This window comes from Streptopelia decaocto, assembly GCF_964273445.1.
Source record: "Streptopelia decaocto genome assembly, chromosome: 14".
Taxonomy (NCBI): Eukaryota; Metazoa; Chordata; class Aves; order Columbiformes; family Columbidae; genus Streptopelia; species Streptopelia decaocto.
In genome coordinates, this window is record NC_138669.1 from 9,532,764 (window position 1) to 9,552,823 (window position 20,060).

General features: G+C 39.1%; 2 protein-coding genes across 5 annotated transcripts in view; one reads left to right on the plus strand and one right to left on the minus strand.

The window, feature by feature from the left end:
• SYCP2 (synaptonemal complex protein 2) overlaps positions 1 to 4,647 on the plus strand; it is a gene marked incomplete at its 5' end in the record, with an annotated part of 29,701 nt that extends 25,054 nt beyond the window's left edge. Inside the window, 8 exons of the mRNA XM_082065781.1 lie at positions 449 to 610; positions 930 to 1,057; positions 1,701 to 1,795; positions 1,877 to 1,976; positions 2,671 to 2,729; positions 3,066 to 3,144; positions 3,341 to 3,397; positions 4,432 to 4,647. Coding sequence (XP_081921907.1) covers positions 449 to 610; positions 930 to 1,057; positions 1,701 to 1,795; positions 1,877 to 1,976; positions 2,671 to 2,729; positions 3,066 to 3,144; positions 3,341 to 3,397; positions 4,432 to 4,506 — 755 coding nt within the window. The 3' untranslated portion in view covers positions 4,507 to 4,647. The remainder of the gene's footprint in view (positions 1 to 448; positions 611 to 929; positions 1,058 to 1,700; positions 1,796 to 1,876; positions 1,977 to 2,670; positions 2,730 to 3,065; positions 3,145 to 3,340; positions 3,398 to 4,431) is intronic.
• A 2,482-nt stretch (positions 4,648 to 7,129) lies between these two features.
• Positions 7,130 to 20,060, minus strand: part of PHACTR3 (phosphatase and actin regulator 3) — a 100,164-nt gene continuing 87,233 nt past the window's right edge. For all 4 annotated transcript variants that reach the window (XM_082065434.1, XM_082065436.1, XM_082065435.1 and 1 more), the window contains exons 9-13: positions 16,182 to 16,237; positions 11,941 to 12,002; positions 10,948 to 11,088; positions 9,698 to 9,774; positions 7,130 to 7,724 (exon numbers count right to left, since the gene is read on the minus strand). In XM_082065434.1, the coding sequence (XP_081921560.1) occupies positions 7,709 to 7,724; positions 9,698 to 9,774; positions 10,948 to 11,088; positions 11,941 to 12,002; positions 16,182 to 16,237 (352 nt within the window). In that variant the 3' untranslated portion in view covers positions 7,130 to 7,708. The remainder of the gene's footprint in view (positions 7,725 to 9,697; positions 9,775 to 10,947; positions 11,089 to 11,940; positions 12,003 to 16,181; positions 16,238 to 20,060) is intronic.

Genomic DNA, 20,060 nt, shown 5'->3' on the forward strand with positions numbered 1-20,060 from the left:
GAGTTCCACTTAACCACAAGAGGTTCCACTTAAGTTTGAGAAGAAACTTCTTCTCAGTAAGGGTAACAGAACACTGGACCAGGCTGCCCAGGGAGGCTGTGGAGTCTCCTACTCTGGAGACATTCAAGACCTGCCTGGACGTCTTTCTGTGTAACCTCATCTGGGTGTTCCTCTGGCAGGGGGATTGGACTGGATGATCTCTTGAGGTCCTTTCCAATCCCTTAAATTCTGTGATTCTGTGTTCCAAGGAAATCCTGTTCATTTACATCAAATTCTCATATCTACTGAACATGCCCTCCATAAATTCAGTGCTTATTAATGTTCGTATAGTCCTCAAGCTTTAAAGCCAAGAATTTGGATCCAAAGGGTGAATAAACTCTTCTTTATCCTCCTACGTCATTGTTCTAAATAATCTTAAAATTAAACATTGTTTTCATCTTTATTAAAGGACCAACTATAGAGACATTTTGTAAACGAAGGTACCAGAGTGATACAGAAAGCAATTCTGATGAAGCAGAAACAAGGAAAGAGGAGAAAAAGAAAAGAAACAGAAGAATTACTTTACAGCCTAGAAAATTATTTAAAACAGGAGATGCTGTCACTTACAGAGGTTAGTAATGGAGTGGAAGGTGACTAGAGCTGTGCAAAAGTTTAAAATATCGTAACATTAAATTTTTAGCAAGATAATATCCCTAAAAAAGCATTTTACATGGTTGGGTTTTTTAAAAGAAATAGAAAGAAGTGCTAAGTATTTAGAGACTATATTCATCAAAAAAGTCAGAAAATTGGTATGAAAATAGAAACTGGTCTCATCTAATTGGTGAAATGAATATATATGTAACAAAATCTGTTGTAGGCCCTGTTGTAACTTCAGATAGGATACTTTTTCAAACTAAATTGTAATGTTACCTGGTTTTACTTCTCTTCAGCGTCTGAAAGCATATCTACTGTATCTGTAAATGATATCTCTGTTTTGGATGGGGAAATCTGGGAACCTGGTTGTTCAACTATAAGTGTATGTGAGAAGCTCCAGAAAGAATTTACAAAGAGAATCGAGGCAAGTCGTTTCACATGCAATATTAGTTGTGTGTGTGGGTACATGTGCAGATGAATGATAGATTGTCTTACACCACAGAATTTGCTTGCAAGGATACAAAAATAGCTATATCCATAGAACTTCAAGAAACCACGGAATTCAGGTTTCCTTTTATGCCTTTTTCAATTCCTTTATGTTCCTAACTCTCCCATGATTTTCTTTTCCGGGTCTGTTTTATTTTTTTATCCTGTCTGTTGTATCAAGACAAGTTTTATGTATCTGGAGTAGCGATTGTACTGCATTTTGATTTTTTCAAATGATCACATGCATGAATGAATTTTATTTGCTAAAAGGAAAACACGAGCCTGAATAATGTGTTTATTCATTTAAGACAGCTGTAAGCACACACAATTTATTTCATGTGTACTTTCTCTATATTGAGGAAATATAATTTTCATATTCTAATATTTTCATATTCTAAGTTAGGGAGAATTTTAACAAAACCAGAAACCCATGTTTATTTATACTTTGTTAACAGAAAGCTTTTCCTTGAAAGATAAAGAGATATTAAAAAACTGTTTTTGCCCAGTACAATCTATGATACTATGCAATTACGGTACTAAAGTGAAAATAACCTGAATTTATTGTTTAAACATCTTCACAGAGCCGCTCGCGGAAAGTGGATCATTTTACTAAGCAGTCACTAAGAGTAGCCCATGAGCACTTGACAACAATGAGTTACCAGATTCATGAATGCAGGTCTGTAAAGAAAGATTTCTTTTGGAATACCCTTAAAATGCAATCAGTACCTTCTAAAAGTAACTCGTTTTGTTTTGGTAGGATCAGGCAGCTGGACAAATTCCATTTTGCAATCCTTGAGGAACTTGAGAATTTTGAAAAAGACTCCCAGTCCCTGAAAAACATGGAAAAAGAGTTCTCGGTTTGTATTTTAATTGCTTGATCATGGAGAAAAGCAAATTCTTATGAAATCTATGGATTATTAATATAATCTTTAACTTTAGATCATTAATTCTGATTTTTAAAGCATTTTATCACTTTGCTTAAAGTTGGGTCAAATTTCAAATAGTGAATTTGAGTTGTTGGGATTGACTAATGCTATGCTCTTAGAATTTCTAGATTACTACTTTCTTTTTCTTCCTGGAGTAAACTACTACTGCTACTTTTAACGGGCTGTTTACCCACCTCATGAGCCCTTTTTCCAGCTGGCCTGCGTTTCAGGAACAGTGTGGAGGCATTTGAACCTGATTTGCTGTATGTTCTGCAACAAGCCAGTCAACATTATGGGTCTGCTACTTGCTGTGATGCTTTTTCCTAAGGCGTGACTTAAATTATTTGCAACGTCTGATTAAAATGATGTGCATAGTCTTTTTCATTGTTTTTAAACTGTTACACCGAACAGATTTTTGCTCAGACTAGTTCCATGAAAATAGAATTGCTGAAGTGCCTCATCCTGCCAGCTCAGCTTATCGTTTTTCACACTTTTGTGGTGACTGTGTAACTCGTACCCATTCTGTGCTAAGTCTGTGGTTGTATTTTATTCATATATTAATCAGTTTTATTTCAGAAAATATTAGTTCCTACTGATCATAATCTCTTAATATTTCTCTTTCCAGACCTTTTGGAAAAAACATACACATACTTTTAGTACATTCATGAAAAATGAGCAACAGAGGTTAGTTGGCTTCATTATCCTGGGATGAGATTTGTGTTCTGTTCATTTGAGGTATAAATTAGGCCAACTACCATTCTCTACGCAATTTCACTTTTCCATAAAACACAGATAGTAGATGAGAAATTACGATTAAGATGTTATTTTACAGAAAAAGTGTAATTATTCTCCATCTAAATTTCTCCATTTACCTGAGGGACTATTCAAATAGTAACAATGATGGTAAAATTTATCCATCCTTTTACATAAAAGTGAATTACAAATAATGGGATGTATTCATGATATGTGTGGAATGTTCATTTGTAGCAAAGCTGTTTGAGCTGTCTTTTATTTCTCTAGAATTCAAGTTCTTAAAACTTCATTTGAAAAGAACATCTACCATACTGTTGACTATGAAGAGCGTATTTTTACTTCAGAGGTAGGATAAAATTTCATTTTTCTTGTTTTCTGTAATTTTTCAGTTTTGCCAACAGATACTAGTATTGACTTTTTTGCAAAGAAAGTCTTAATCTTCAGCAATGTATTAATGCAATAAGCATTTTTGTAGTTTTTCACTGTCATAAAACATCCTTGAATGTAACAACATTCAGTGTTGCAGTCTTTTCTTTTTATAGATGCATCTGATGAAAGAAGACATACAAAGCCTCCAAGAGAAACTTCTTAAAGAAATGGTAAATGAATCACAGAATCACAGAATGACAGGGATTGGAAGGGACCTTGAAAGCTCATCCAGTCCAATCCCCCCATGGAGCAGGAACACCCAGATGAGGTTACACAGGAAGGTGTCCAGGCGGGTTGGAATGTCTGCAGAGAAGGAGACTCCACAACCCCCCTGGGCAGCCTGGGCCAGTGTTCTGTTACCCTTACTGACAAGTTTCTTCTCAAACTTAAGTGGAACCTCTTGTGTTCCAGTTTGAACCCATTACCCCTTGTCCTATCCTTGGTTGTCACCGAGAAGAGCCTGGCTCCATCCTCATGACACTCACCCTTTATATATCTGTAAACATTAATGAGGTCACCCCTCAGTCTCCTCTTCTCCAGCTCCAGAGCCCCAGCTCCCTCAGCCTTTCCTCACACGGGAGATGCTCCACTCCCTTCATCACCTTTGTTGCCCTGTGCTGGACTCTCTCCAGCAGTTCCCTGTCCTTCTGGAACTGAGGGCCAGAACTGGACACAATATTCCAGATGTGGTCTCCCCAGGGCAGAGTAGAGGGGCAGGAGAACCTCTCTGACCTACTAACCACCCCCTTTCTAATCCACCCCAGGATGCAGTTGGCCTTCCTGGCCATAAGGGCACAGTGCTGGCTCATGCTTATCCTGCTGTCCACCGGGACCCCCAGGTCCCTTTCCCCCATGCTGCTCTCTAAGTTATCGTGTCTTCATTTTTATAGTATTTTTTTATAGTAATTTTTATAGTAATTTTTATTTTTTATAGTAATTTAATATACAATCAACTATACTTAATAAATAAAAATGAGACAGATTCTGCGTATCACTGACATTATACTTTAAACCTTATTTGGATGAAAAAGCAGCAGGTAGATACAGAAATACTGGTTTACTTCTGAGTCTTAATATGTTGAATATTGATGTGGAAAAGTATCATATTTGTTAAGAGCGGCGTGTACTATGCACCAGAATTACAAAACTTACTTGCAATAAAATCTTCCTTTCTTATGTGATTAATGTCCTACTTTTTGCACAGCAAGAAGAGGAGCTGTGTAATGTTCGCAGAGGGTTGCAGACATTGTTTCAATCAGAAGACAGAATTCTGAAGTAGCATTTCCAGATACCTTCCTGAAATTCAAGGTGAACGTAAACACTGTTTTATAATGTAAAATTTGACTTTTTTTTTTTTTAACTCAAGAAAACTATTGTAATGAAAACATATTTTACTTAATAGTATTAAAATCTTTGTGGATAAGACTTCTCCTTTTATATGTGAGATATTTGGAATTATTTTACTGACTATGCTAAAATGCAATATGTAAATTTTTGGATTTTTAGCACATGCTGTTTTTTAAGAAGTCTTTAACAATTTTTATAGGTTATTTAACTGACTTTCAGAGAAATAGCTTTGAGTTTCACTTAGAATCTATGTTTTTGGGCTATGTGTACAGAGGATACTTGAGTCTGATCCTGAATACAGTCAGAAAATATCCAGAGATTAAATTGCCTGTTTTGATTTTAGTCCTATTTGTCTGTGGTGTTAGACTTCTATAGGAGTTTCTAAGAGAAAACAAAACTCTGAACACTTGTGGTTGAACTATGTTGCAAACAGTTGCATTAAAGATTTCAAAAAAATACATATTGTTTGTCGTTTTTACATGTCATTACTATTTTGCTTTTGATCAGTAATATGTACTAGTATGTCAAATCAAATGTACTGCTGCGCAAGTATTTCATGTAAGACAACAGGCAGCAAGAGGCTCTGCTGTCTGTAGCTCAGAAATATATCCTACATATTAATAGTCTATCCCATGTACTTAGATTTCAGATCTCACAAGAAAACAACCAGTGTGTCATAATTTACACTTCTCCTTTGTTGCTGGGTATCAACTAGGTTTCTTCTGAATATTTATGATGCATGATTTCTGAGCTACACCTTCTCATAATTTGCTTTTAAATTAATCATAAAACTACCTTGCATTTTTTAATTCCTTAGCAACCTCTTAATCTTTTTGAACTTCCAATCCTGCACATATACTATAAACTTTTCAGACTCAGAACAATACCTCTAATACTTTTCATTTAGTTTCTTTCAAAAATGGGGATTGAAAACTTACAGCTCCTCAAGAAGTAACAGAAGTAGAGAATAACTCATAGAACGTGCATGTCCTGGAGCTTGTCTGCGTGAGCACATGCAGAGCTGCCTCTTGCCCGTGGGACCAGCTCAGACGAACAGGGGCGCATCTCAGAGCCCACATCCGCTCAGCACCGCACTATTGCCACAGCTCTCACAGGAGCGTTAGCCAGTTTGGGGTAACAGCCCTTCACAACTTAATTGCTTTATATCCCTTATTTTACATTCCATTTTACCTCTTATTTTGTCCTTTGGTTGTCTTTGACATCATACACACTTTGTCATTCCTTCCATTGTCCCCTCTACTCTCTGACCTCTTCTTTTGTCTCAGTTTCCTTTCTACATTCCTAATAGTAGATTTCTATCCAATGTGCACTGAGAGTAGAATGCAGAGTAATTGGTGCTCTTAGACTTCATGTTTTTTGTAAACAGAAATAGTTGTAAATATGAATTAATTTTAAAAACACAACGCTCTGACTCTGGAAATTATTTTCTTGAAATTGACAGTAAATAATTTGATCCGCTCATGCCATCTGTGTAACTGTACTTAATGCTTTTCCAATTTTTCTGAGCCTCTGATTTTTATGTTTTGTTGGGTTTTTTTTTTGGAGACTGTTCACTATCTTCTCCACTAGATGGACCTCATGAGATGTTAAACTTTTTTTTTACTAATCTAATTGAATTTTATCTGTCAATGAAACAGTGTTTTTCTTTTAACTGTACAAGGTTTTACAAAGTGCACTGCAAGGCCCAAATTTTTTTCTTACACTCGGTGCATGTTGGAAAAATAATACAACTGCTATTTTTAGAGAGGTCTCATGATAAAACAGAGGTATGAAATTTTACTCTCCTTCCGTCAGTTTTCACCCCACCCCATTAACTTCCAAAAACTTTGAGCAAGGACAACCAAATTTAACAAATGTAAAAATGTGAAGCATATTAGAAGGGGGTATTCTCAAAGGTGAAGTTCAGCTTAGGGAGATTGAGTTTGTGGATGGGAAACCCCAGGTGTTGTTCAAAGCAGACCCCTAAAGGAGACTGTGGGAATTGTGCACTGCAGGCCTGTTTCTTTTTCCATTGCGCAAAAGCAGCACAAGGATAAAAGCTCCCTACGCTGAATGTGCCGTCAGTGGATCCACCTGCGGCTCCAGCGGTAACTGAGCGTGGTCCCTGGTGCAGGGAGTGCCGGCCCTGTCCAGCTCACCTGCTCCAACCTCTGACGTGCTGCTGAGCTGAGAGCAGTTGTCTGGTGGGGATCACGTGTGGCTCTGAAGCAGTCACAACTTTGTGTCTTCCCAGACCAGAGCAAAGGCTGGGATGCTTGTGCTGGAAGGAGAGCTGAGAACATGGGAAGAAGCGTAGCTTATTGCTGCATAACTATATGGTGGTTGTTGCATTAGTAATGCAGCTCATAGGTATTGTTTGAAATGTAAGAAGCTGCTCTAAGTTACCCTCAAAGTTACCCACAAGCTGGAAATCCTTAATTACAGTAATCCTTTTGAAGACCCTGTGTTGATAAGTGATATGATCTAGTGCATAATAACTCTAGTTCCCTTCCCAACTGTCCCTGGAAAAAAGAGAGCTTTAGGAAACATTTCCATTTCCTGCAATAATTAGTCATTTAATTAAAGAACAAAAGTAACAGGAATCAAAAATGCTTGCAGCTGTGATTCTGTTAGACATTATATAAAAAAGAATGAAATTATAATACATTAAATTAGTTTTTAGAACATGAACTTAAGTGTTTTACAAACTAATTGTGGTAAGTTCAAAATGTCTTCCCAACATAATACTGAATGACAGTGTGTCATGTCCATTTATGTCAGAGGCCTTGGAATGGTAAAGCCTGTACATGCACAACATCTCCTTTTCCAAGATCGACTGCGAAACAGTTTGAAACAAGGAGAGTAGTAGGTTCTTTCCAGTAGCTTTACTTCAGTCTTTTTCAGCAGATCGTCCCACTCCACAGGCCATCGCTCTTCTGACTTCAGAGCGAAGTTCAGCTCTGGTGTGTCTCTCTGTATCTAAGTGCTGCAGAGACCTCATCTGCAGAGTCCGGCTTTCACATAAACATCAAAGTATCCTGGACTGAACTGTAGGGAAAGACTTGGGTATTCCCTGATGTGTGTTCAGCAGCAATATCAAAAAGTAAAGACTGATTCTTCTCAGAAGAAAATTTCTATGGCCTGTGAAATCTAGGAGAAATAAGAGAGATTTTTTCAAATTACATATAAATACATATAATTAAAAAAAAAATCTACATTAGATTAACAAAAAAAAGTTTTCCTTTGTTTTTTAAAAAGCATTCTGTTTGAAGGCACAGTAACAGTATTGAGGAATATTAGTTTTAATTTTCACCAGCACATTTCCAGGCCTATGCCATGGCTGTAGTGCAGGTAGAGTCCTCAGGGACAGTCTAACCAGTTTACAGTTATCTGGGAGTGCAAATGCAAATATAGGTATGGGGTTGATTTTGTTTGGGGGTTTTTTTGAGGAATTAGGTCAGAGTTTGTCATTGGTAGAAATGATCTTTATTGTGCAGTGATCTCGTTATTTTGTATGTGTTAAGCAATATTGAGCGGATGCTTCAGAAAATATGAGGCCATACTATTGGTTTAATGTATTATAAGAGTCTGCCTGGAATAAATATTCTCTTCCTCTGTAGACTTGTTCTTTTGGCTGAGGTTCATAATTAAAGTCCCTATCGTTTGTAATGCTTTAGCGCTAATTGTAAATTGCAATTCTGTTTCCAGGCTGTACAACCTGCTTACTAGTATCCTGACCAAATTTAAAAATATATCATCATAATCTACTTAAGCTCCCCAGGTAGCTTCAATTAGAGAAGGTATATCTCACTTTCAGGCTCAAACTGCAGCCATCCCTTTTTTCCCCGAAATTTCATTCTATCAGCACAGTGATGTCTCACTATAAACATTGAGTCTGAATGCTGGAATGTAAAAAGGGCCCTAACAATTGCATGAACAGTCTATAATTCTAGAAATATAGTGCTTAGATCAATATACATTGCATTTATGGCTCATTTATGTTCTTTTCATTGAACACCCAAAGCTCAGTTAAGCTGGAGTTCATTCCAAGTTCAGAAATAGGCATGGAAACGTGGGCTCAGGCCCAGATGCCGGATCCTTGCAGGGCGTGAGCCTGCACATCACGTGCCGTGGTACAGTGGTAGGGAACTTATTTTAGCAACGAGCACACCTGAGGACCCTTACAGACACAGCAAGAGTACACGGTGCTCCCAGCAACTCCTCAAATTGTTTTAAGAGTAATTGTACCTGCTCTCAAGAGACCTAATAGAAATTGTAGGAAATAACTGATAGCTGCTTCAATTTTTCTCTCACTAACAACGTCTTCTTGCAAGTAACGGTGGCTGTGGAATCAGCTTCTCTCCCATTTTTTCCCACTTAGAAAAGGGAAATGAATGTTTTTGTGTGTGTTTGAACGTAGCACGTGTCGTCGGTGCTGGTACGTGGAGCAAGCACTGGGCTGACCAGGTTGCTTGGAGAACAACAGGAGCCCAACGCAGGTCCTGTCCTGTCCCCCCGCTGGGCGGCCGTGGAGCGTGCGGGGGGTCGCACTTCTGCAGGAGCTACTGGGGCAACATCAAGTGATACTGAAACCTACAGGCTGAATCCATCAGAACACCCCCAATTAGAACCAGTGCATTACTTATGAGCATTATGGATGTCACGGTATGTAGAGTTTTATTTTTTAGGAGGAAAGTTGCAATGTTTAGGATGATAAGTTGGCACGTTCAAGTACATTTAATTCAAAAACCTTTTCGTAGTGTATTAAGTTGTTTGTCTGCTTTTTAAATTATTTTTTTTTCCTCTGTTGCACCCTAAATTTAAATTTTTCTCATAGCTTTTGAATCTTCGGTGCAAAGAATGCAACCTGAGTCATGTTTTGAAGAAGGTCCGAGGGCTTCTTAGTACACGCAAATCAAAGCAAAAACAAACAAACAAACAAAAAACAAAAACAAAAAAAAGGCTTCAAACAAAGAGATAAATACTTCCAATTTAATTTAAAAATAAAGCTTCCTTTGCATATTCTTCTCCCACATCCACCATGTAAGAACAGAAACTACAAATTCAGGACTCAAGCAGACTGGTTTTAGCAGGTAAGTGAAATAAATAGCTGGAAAACTGACCTTGTCAAATGTTTGCTTGACGCATGTACCTCCATTTCGTTACTTTTGTATTCATTTAGCTCTTTCCGAATTGCCGCCTAGGAATTGAAAATAGAAGGTGGTTAACAAATAATCGTATATTTATAAGCATTGTAAAATACCGGGCTTGAAGAGCAGAACTGGACTTTTCTAAAGTAGAAATAATAGGTGTTGGAAGTAGCAAAGCACACTGTGCTGGTAGAGATGCTGAATATTTAGGTTGTATGGACTGGTGATATGATACTTCTTATCATTCATTGCTGACAGGGTCACTTCTGTCCAGATGGGGAAAATAATGTATTTGTCTGCTCCGAAAGGGAAGTTTTTCTGTCAAAATCCTGACTCTGAATTCCTGACCTGTGCCCCCTGTATATGCAACTGCTTACAAACCTGCCTTGTTAACAATATAAAAACAGTAAAGCAAGGAAAAGTCTGATTTTAATGCATACCCAAAACATACAAGGAAAATACAAAATCATTATTCCATTGAGTAATATATAATAGCTCGTCCACCATTTTAGTGAGCTCAGGAGAACAGCTACTGTAGTAGAAATCCATTGTTCCTTTGCTATATAAATCCTCTAAAAGCATTTATGACACTTTTTACTGGGGCGACACTGGAATGGGGAATGAAGTGTTTGATCTCCAAATCTCAGAACAAAGCTGTAATTTATTCAGCAAGTTCCATCTGGAATCATGCCGAACTATTTTTCTTAGTACTCAAGCACCTAAATGTGAAAGTTAAATTAGGATGTAAATCAGCTATGTGGCAAGTATGTGACGGAACAAAAATGCGTGTTTGTTTATGCGCACGAAAACATGGGATCAGGTCACTCCTTGAGCATTCAAAGGAAATGGGAAAGGCAATACTGGCGTTTTAGAAACATGGTGGAGGATATTTGCGTATTTGGGACAAAACTTCCTATTTCAGGATAAACATTAACGGTGCATTGGCTGGAAATGTTTCTGAGTTGCAGCCCTAAAGCATTAAAAAAAGATTGTGTCCACCTTTGTTTTGTTCTGTCAGTTGTTGGGCTGGCTAGGAGCCTTTATAGTTCTAAATAGGCATTATTAGAGTATGTGTTGGTCGCTATGGTTTCAGCATAAAATACATGGGTAACACTTACAGAGATTAAATGTCCCAGAGGTTAAATGTCTTTGCAGAATCTGATGTATCAGTGTAGACAACGCAAGTACAAAGCAGTAATACATCATTTGAATTATGTCAGTACCTTATCTGCTGCTGATAGTCTTGTCCATGGTTTATCTGCCCGCCTGTCGTAGTCCTGTGCTTTTGCCACTTCTACATAATCACTGAACCGAATCAGGATTTTTCTGTCTCTTAGTTCATCAACTGTAGGTCTCTGGTTAAGCTGTATGAAATAGTTTTGTAAAATAAAATCAGTGTTAAACATATCAATACAGTGCACAATATTTTCTGCTTTGCATCTTAGCTTAGTGTGCATTTATGTATATGGAAAAATTTTTTAAAAAAATAGAATTTTTGGAGAGTCCAGGGAAATATTCAGTCCTTCAGAGGATTCTTAGGAGAGTGATAACGGTTTAAATGGAGGTGCGGGCTTCAGCTCAGTAGCTTTGTAATGGGCAAAAGAGGAAAATATTTTAACTTGGATATTGATAAAATGCACTTACAATATCTAAGGGAATCAAAATGAATTTATGATGATTTATGTACAATATAATAGGCTGTAGGGGTTTTCTGCTGCAGTCAGTGGCACATTGTCTGTGTAAGGTGTGCAGGACCAGACCCGTTGGAAGAATTTCAGTTTGGCTTTAACAAGTTATTGGCATATTTGGCTTATAATTCCCATAGGGATTCCTGGGAACACAACAATAACAGATCCAGGTCTGATTCTGCGAATACCTTAAATGCAAAGAGAAGTTTATTGTGGGAGCACACCTGGTGCTCAGCAGGGAATCAGCTCTGCTGATTGCTACAAAGAACTAAGCAGTCCTTTGCTAGCCATGTAGCTGCAAAATATGTGGTTTGCAAGCAAATACCCATTTTCTGATTTAATGTTTATTTATTCTGTTAAGTCTCATGTAGCTGAGATGAAGTGAATATTTTTATAATTCATATTACTAGATAGCACTATCTCAGCCTGCTGAGGAGGGTGTGTGTTAAGGCAGGTTTATGACTGGTTGATGTTACATGAGCTTTGCTAGATTTCTAAAATCTAATGGAAGGTTTTGCAAGATTTTACCTTTCTTGTCAGTCTCTGTTTGATTTCCCTTCTTTCTTCCTGTTCTGTTTGATCATTTCGTTCTGTGGATAATATAAATTTTAAAAAGGTTACTTTCCTCATGAGGAGGATCCATAGTTTCCAAAGTTCCAGGCAACAAAAATTAGAACATAGAAAAATTAGTAGCTGGTTCTTAGTTGCACGTTTGATTGGTTCAACACATCTCTCCGGTTCCCTATTAGAACACACAGTTCTCTGTAAGGACAACATCCTGCTGCCACCAGCACCTTTTCCTGGGCTCTACACTCCCGTTCCAAGGAGATTAAATAAAACAACAGCAGCCTCACCACCTCTCCAATTGTATAAACTTTAGAAGAAAAATCAAAATATTCCATAGCTAATCATCATTTTTTATTCTCCACATTGCTGGAGCCATTCATGGCAGTAGACGCTGAAAAGACTTATTGCAGCAGCTCCAGGGAAACTGTGTTCTTTCCTCTATAACCACATTCTCAGGCTACATCTTTAGATGGTCACGCTGCCACAACAGTTATCTTTGACTTGCATGCTTTTTTCTCTGCTATTCAGGATATGCCGCTGACATTAGAACCCCTTTATCCTCATGGGGTTTTCTTTTGTAGCGTTCCACTCTAACCTAAGCCAGCTCGCTTTGTGTGTTGTGCCTATTAACATTCAAGCCGTGATGCCTCCTACACACTGGCTCTAAAAATAGACTGGAGAGCTGTAACACTGTGTGAAATATATCCTTTGCCTTGGGAAACAAGTTCATGGCGTTTCTATTTCTAGCACTATCTGTTACTATATTCAGGCGTGAGCCAATGACCTGAGCAAAGCTGAAGACCTAGAGAAAAATGTTTAACTGTTCCAGGATCCTCTAGACACTACTGTGAAGTGTATTATTCTACTTGCATTAGATATTTCCAGTGTTAAAGCGCACACGTGATTTTTAATATGCCCCAAAAAACCCACAAGCACTGCAGATGAGTTTCCAAAATGATATTTTTAGTAATGAAGTATTCTCCTCCCTTATTTTTATGCCTATTAGATTACAATGAAAGGCAATTATACGTATTTAAAATAACATAGTAGTGCGTAGCCACAACTGGCTATAGTAGAAATGTAAATCACATGAATCTTAAGTGCTAGAATGTGCTGTATTACAATTCAGTGGCAAGGCACACAAATTTAAAAGATAATAGGACAGCTAAAATTAGTGCTCTGTCAGGGATTAGCAGCTATTTAAGTCTGGAATGTTTAAAAAGAGAACAGGCTTTAAAAAATATATTGTACTCCAAGAGGCAGAGGTACCTGCAATAAGTTACTAATGTGCTTCATTTGGTTTTAATTCAACCCTTTTAGAGTAGATATTCCTATCTATACATTTTTCTTAAAAGAAGAGAATTTTCTGTGGCCATGGTGTCTTTTAAGATATGACCGTGATATGCACTGAGAGAATCCCTAAAGAGAAACCATGAATACACATTTCCGATCAGAAAAAGCTTTTCCAAATATACTAAACATGCATCGTGACCCATTTCTATGAGATATTCACTCAGGTTCAGTGCTTATTCCCAGCTTCAGGAAATACAAGAAATAGTTATTTTAGAAAAATAAACCAGGATTTGATAGAAATGCTGGCAAGGGCACCATAAAACCCGAGTGTTATTGCAGAGACAGACTGGGGGGGTTTCCCATCACTCTGCCTACACTTAGATCCATTCATTAGTGGGGGCTGGTTTTATAAATCTCAGCAGAGAGACGCTCCCAATTAGGAGGTGGCGTGTGCAGCACTGTAATTCACTGTGCTGCTCTCTGAGTTATTCAGGGAATTCTTAGCTGTGCGTGACACCGAAACAATTCCTGGTGTTAAGAGTGAACCGGGGATTGCACAGTGTGATTGAAGAGATGCTGCTTTCTTGGATATCCATGTCAGCTTTCTGTTCAATCCAGGAAGAACACATGGGAACACCTGTGTTGTGATTTTAGTTCATGTGCTTTTCAGGCTTTGTGGTAAACCAGCAGTGTTTCTATATTTCAATTGCAGGACTTAGAAAATCAACAAAATTGTAGGAAAGTGATGGCTTTAAGTTTGCTTTTCAATTATTACTTTTATCTCAGAAATGTCTCCCTAAGGGAGATAAGAAGTCACTGTTTTAAATCTTATTGAGATTTGGTTTAAAATAACATAGTAGTTGCACTTGTGTACCTACAATATGTTTCTCGTGGTGCTGGAGTTGTATAAAAGTGAATTATGAGTCCTTAAGACATCTTTGGGGGTAGCATTGCTTCCGTTAGCAGGACGTGTCCTGAACATCAAAGATGTTGGGAAACTCGACTGAACAAACACAGCCTGGAGGAGGTTGTAGTGATTTCAGTGACTGGCATTTATACTGTCGCAGCTTTGCATGTCAGACCCAATCCAGGTGTTTTTCAAGTTCCTAACAAGAATGTCGATATCCCTGTTAATAAAAGGCAAGTTTCCTAATTTCCAAATTCACTCAAAACAGAGACTGGTTGTTGCATTTGTCCAGCTTTTCACAACTGACCCAGCTAAGCGATGACCTCAGCTCTTTACAAGACACCTCGCTTTTTATATAATGGAAAAAAAAAATAAAATAGAAGTGGTTCTGATCTCAGCTGAACCTGTATAAAGCCTGAGCAACTGAAGTCAATGAATTTGCTCCATGCTGGGAGCTCTTTAAATGAGATACAAATCTAGACCAGTATGTTTAGCTGACATTCAGGAAATATCTTTAATTCTGCTTTATCTTCTTTCTGCTTTATCTCTCTCTAAGCTCATTATATGAATGTATTGAAACTTTTTTTATTATTAAAGCTGGTCAGTTTAACCCAGATTAAGGATGTAACCAGCACACTTCAAAAAGTAAACATAAAGGAAGAGATTTTTATCAGTAGAGATCAGCTCTTCCTTAGCCAGAAAAAAACACAAAGAAACAGATTTTCCAAGACCTTAGGTACTGACTCTTGAAAATCTGGCCCCACTCATTTCAGAATCTTGGGTTAAAGGTTTTTCTTTTCTCTCGTGGTAGATGACAGGTGAATTTAGGCCAAGTTCATCCATTCACATTTGCAAAGAATGTATCCTGCTTCTCATTTAGCCATGCACATGTTAGATACATCAAATTTTACCACATGTGATGTATGTATTGGAACAGGACTGAAAATACTGGTAAATATGAGGTGACTACAGAATTCCTTTGTATTAAAACTGAAATGAAATCCTCCGTAACTTCAATGGCAAGAGCATAAGGTTTTTTCTATGACCTACTAAGAAACTTCTGAGACATTAAATTTTTAGGTAACAAAATGTAGGTAACTTCTTCCTAGCAAATTAATTACTAATTCATAAAAATTAAATAGCATAGGGGGTATTGCTTGTATGACATAAACTTATGTGGCTTTGTGCTTTATGCTTGTTTAATGAGAAACAAACTATTGGTCACATCATTCTGTTTTTTGTCTGTCAACACTAAACAGACCATGAAAATAACAGAAGCAATATACTTTTCCTTCAGGCAGATGCCTCCCTCTCCCTCCTGTCTGAGACTCATAATGGAGACAGTTTCAAAGCTCCCTGTCGCCTTCCCCTGTTCAGCACTTGTTTGATCCCCAGGTCAGAGCCCCAGTCTTCAGGAAAAGAGTTGCAAGTTTCTGCCTTGTGTTTATTTGAGAGATGTTGAGAACATTCCCCCATGACAGCATCTGTAACAGGCCTGGAAGTGTCTGTCTAATAACTCAGAGTGCTCTTTCTTTGATTAGTCTTTGGGAAGGTCTCTAATGATAAGAACAAATGTACTTGCTGGGAGAAGCGCCCTCTGCAAGGATGCTTTGTCCATTCCACTTGAGCCTCCGTGGCACTCAGGGGGCTGTTTGCTGGGCCAGTCCACACCTCGAAAAATGTCAGAGCAGTTCTCACTGCACTGGGTGACACTGAGATTGTGTTCCCCTCTCAGACATGCATAGCAGAGTAAGCAGAATGAAAATTATTCAAAATCCTAAATTTGAACAAGCCTTTCTTTTCTGTTCTCCATTGCATGCCTTTATCAAAGTATCAATTCTGATTCCTGCAGCATTCAAAACCCAGAACATGTGAAACAACTTTTATGTACAGAAAATAACCTCAATGAATTAATTTTTCTATTTAAAAATAAAATGTTCTAGAAATGCAATCACTGGTTTCAACAAACACATATAAAAAACTTTAGGAAAAAAATACTCACGTTTAAGTATATTTCTTCTTTCTAGCTCCTCAACAGCAGGTCTTTGGCTGAGTCGCCTGCGGAAAAACACCAAAATCACATTTTGTACCATGCTTGTTCTTTGGGAAGTCTGCAGTGTTCTGAGTTCTGGTTGGTGTTTTCCTCAGGGAGGGGAGACTACACAATCCCTCTCCAGGACTCAGGAAAAAAAGAAAAAATACAAGAATCCTTGCACTGGAATGCTTTTTTATATTCTTTTTCCCAAATGTCAGCAATGCAGGTGGAAGTTTTCCTCTAGTTTGCTCTGCTGTCACTGAAACGCTTCCTCAGAATATGCATCATTTTCACCGTACTTTCCAGGCAGTCAGTTGGAACCAGCGCCCTCCAACAGTTAAATTCACTCCTGAGGGGGTATTTAAGGTGGTTATCAAATGAGTTTCACGGTGATCTTCTGTAGCTGTCACAGCCTCTACCTTTTAATCTCACACAGCAGCAGCTTCCCTTTTTCTAGTAACACCAGTGGTGCATCCTGGCAAAATGCAGACTTGCCAGAAATAAAGCTTTCCTGTGATTTCCCGACTACACGTCTAACAGAACAATCCTCCCCCTGCCTGCTGGATAAAATTCGTGTGCTGCTCACAGCCTCATGCTGTCTGAACGGAGCGTCTTGTGCAGTTTCACCTCCCCTTTTCAGTAGTGCTGCTTCGGGATTGAGTCTTCAAATCATATGATCAGTGCCACAGCGATTTTATTCTGCATACTAAATGAGACTTCCCCAAGAGACACTGCTAATATCTGCAGAGGATCTCAGGTAATTGAACCCCTCCCCTAGGCAGACACACATGCTGCATTTGCTGGCTTTCAAGTAATAATCCAGCAAGCAGATCGGAAGGAGTTTACGATGCTTTCTGGCCTGCGTTCTGGCAATGTTAAGGATTCTCATCGTCTCCTCTCCAGCAGATGTTGCCAAGCCAGAGATGAAGTTACAGAGACAAACACTCAGAGCAGGGACCACCCTGCAAACCACTGCTGCAGTAGTTATCCCTCTACTGTGCACAGGAAATACAGGAATGATTATAAAGTGATGCTCTAACAAGATCTAAATTTTCTCAAATATACAAGAGAGAAAAAATGAAGTAACTGTTTCAGACTCTAAAACAACCAGTAAATGTACTCGATTCTAATTTCTCCTTGTTTTGTAAGCCTTACCAAATTTACCTTCAAAATCAACACCATATTCAAATGTTATCAGAATAACAGCCCAAAATACAAATGTAACTCCTTATCCTTTTTAAATCAATTTCCCTGCGATCACTGGGAAAGCTTTCTTTGGCAACAGGAAGGCATCACAACTACTATACCAGAGTCACACTAACAGAAAACTCAGATGATGAGTTCTTGCGACTAGAAAAACCCACAGCCTTACTCTCATTCTTCCGACCTAACATTTCATATCACCTAAGGTTTTTCTCTTGATCTCTGGATTTCTCTTTGCAGTAATGAATTGGATACTCCGGCAGTGGAAGTTGCAATGATTCCAGCTGAAACAGGAATGATGCTGAAATGCCTACTAAAGGCTTTAAACATGTATATTTAATTCCTGGTACCCTTGGACTCCTCCTTCCTCACTCATTTCCATGTGTGTCTCAGAAATGATACAACTTTGGCTAGGTTTTGTTTGAAAGAGATTAATGTGCATTTTACAACATAAGTCAGGGAAGAATGACTGACTCAGAGAGCTTATCTGCAAATGAAAAGTCCACCCAACCTGCTGCTCACATGCCCCTCTCAAGCCACTCTTAATTACAGCCCTTCCATGCCAGATTTATAGATTCTCCCAGAATCTGTACATTAGATTTCAGAGGCCTGCTTTAAACTGGGGGATTAAAAGCCTAACAGAAATTATTAAAGCGGTATGAGAATGCGTATGTGTATGAATGCTGTGTGTATATATATAGAGAGAGTGTGTTACAATATATATGATGGCTAATTAAAACCCTGTTTCCCTTTTGGCTTTAATAAATATATGGGGCCCAGAGACAAGAACCTATTTCTGTGCGTACCCTCACCTTTACCTATGACAGAACGAAAAGGTGCAGACATACACACATATACACATGAGAGGGCATTGCATTTTTTTTTCCTGAGTTTTTCAGAGGTACTTCCAAGATTTTTGCCATAACCACAAAACTAGGAGTAGACTTTTCTTCAAAATAAAATTCTAAGAAGATTTTGGGAAGCTGCAGATAGAGTGAAAACACCCAATACAGCAAGAGTCATAATCAAACAACGAGAGGTGGCAACACTGCTGACATTGCTATCACGGTGCGAGGATGTTTTGTTTCAATCTGTTATATTATGTTCATATATATCATATATCAGTTTGCTGCCATGGGTATTTACTGTGTGAGTACAGCCCATCTGGCCTGAGTTGCTCAGCTGCTTTGGGGGATGGAGGAAGGTGCTTCACCCCCATGGGGTCTGAGGGACCCAACTGCACTTTGCTCCCTCAGAAAGTGACTCAATCCCCCCCTCTGAGCCGACTTCCCTCAAATCCTGCCCGCAGCCGGGCTTGGAGCCACATCAGGACAAACACATCTCTGAGGGCTCCTGGCAGGTCAGCAGCTCAGCATACCACAAGAGAATCTGCAATTTACCTCTGACAAAAAAGCGTGTTCCTCCTGAAAGGAGCTTTAAAGTAAGAAACTGTTTCAGACGAGTTCGTGCCTCTGCTTGGCTGAGCTGCTCTCTGGGCACTGTGGGGCTCCAGGCGCCCTCCTGCGCAACAAGTGCTCTGGTTTGCATATTTATTTCTAGGATTTTTTTTTTTCTCCAAAGCTGTTGAAATAGGAAATGCCACCACTGACAAAAACAGAAAGTGTCCTCTGTGTGTTGGGCTCAGTGTGTTTCCTTCGAGGGCGGCCATCAGGCCCTGTGGAGAGAAAGCACCATGGCCTCGGAAAGACCAGCACGCCTGAGGGAAACCTGGCTGAGGAAATGGCGGCCACATCTCCTCACACCCTGTCAGTGAGCGCAGGCCACCAAGCAGGTCCTGAGAAAGCCTCTAGGAGGGAATGCTCAAATCTCCTGTGTTTGAAGAAAAGAAACTACATCTGAATGATTATTATCAGAAGACAGCATCACAGCAGGGGAGCCCATGTGCGATGAAGAGGATGAAGCAGGCACCTGCCATGAAGGAGCCTTTGGGAAGGCTAAAAACTGAACCCTTGGTGGACTGTGGTTGATCTCCACAAGATTTGTGCAAAGAAAATTATGTATGACAGAACTGCAGGCCATTTTGAAGCAAAGCAGAGTCCTGGCTCATTTTCTGTGGGTTCAGCAAAGTACCTGCACCTGTGTGTGGGCGGCTGTGGGGCTGCACCTGTGAGCCAGCCTGCACCCCTCTGCCACGCTGCTCTGGTTGTAGGAGCCTTTTCAAGGTCTGAGGTGGACATGAGACTCCAGCACTCCTGCAATGTGGACGTGGATAGGTGAGTCCTATGCTTTCTCTTCCTGTTGTTTTTTCATGTGGGGATTTGCCTTAGTGAGGTGACTGTGAGCTCCCCAGGAGAACTAATGTAGTGTACCGCTTCTATTGCGTCACAGTGATGGTTTCTTTTCAGTTTATACGAATTTAGATATCTATTTATTGCTTTGGGGAAAAGCATCCAATTAATGCGTTGTGTTCTTGTTGTATCTGTGTGATATTAAGATCTCGTTCTGTGTATTTTTGCACTGCATGCTGAGGCAGGAGTGCTCCTTCTGAGCACCTCAGCAGGGCCAGCCATGTTTGGAAGGGTCTTGAAACTGTCTTGAAAACTCTCAAGTAACTCGCAGGCAAATCCTATCTCTGTCCAGGTTCCCCATGGTGTAAATGCATAGAATTCCATTGATATTGCA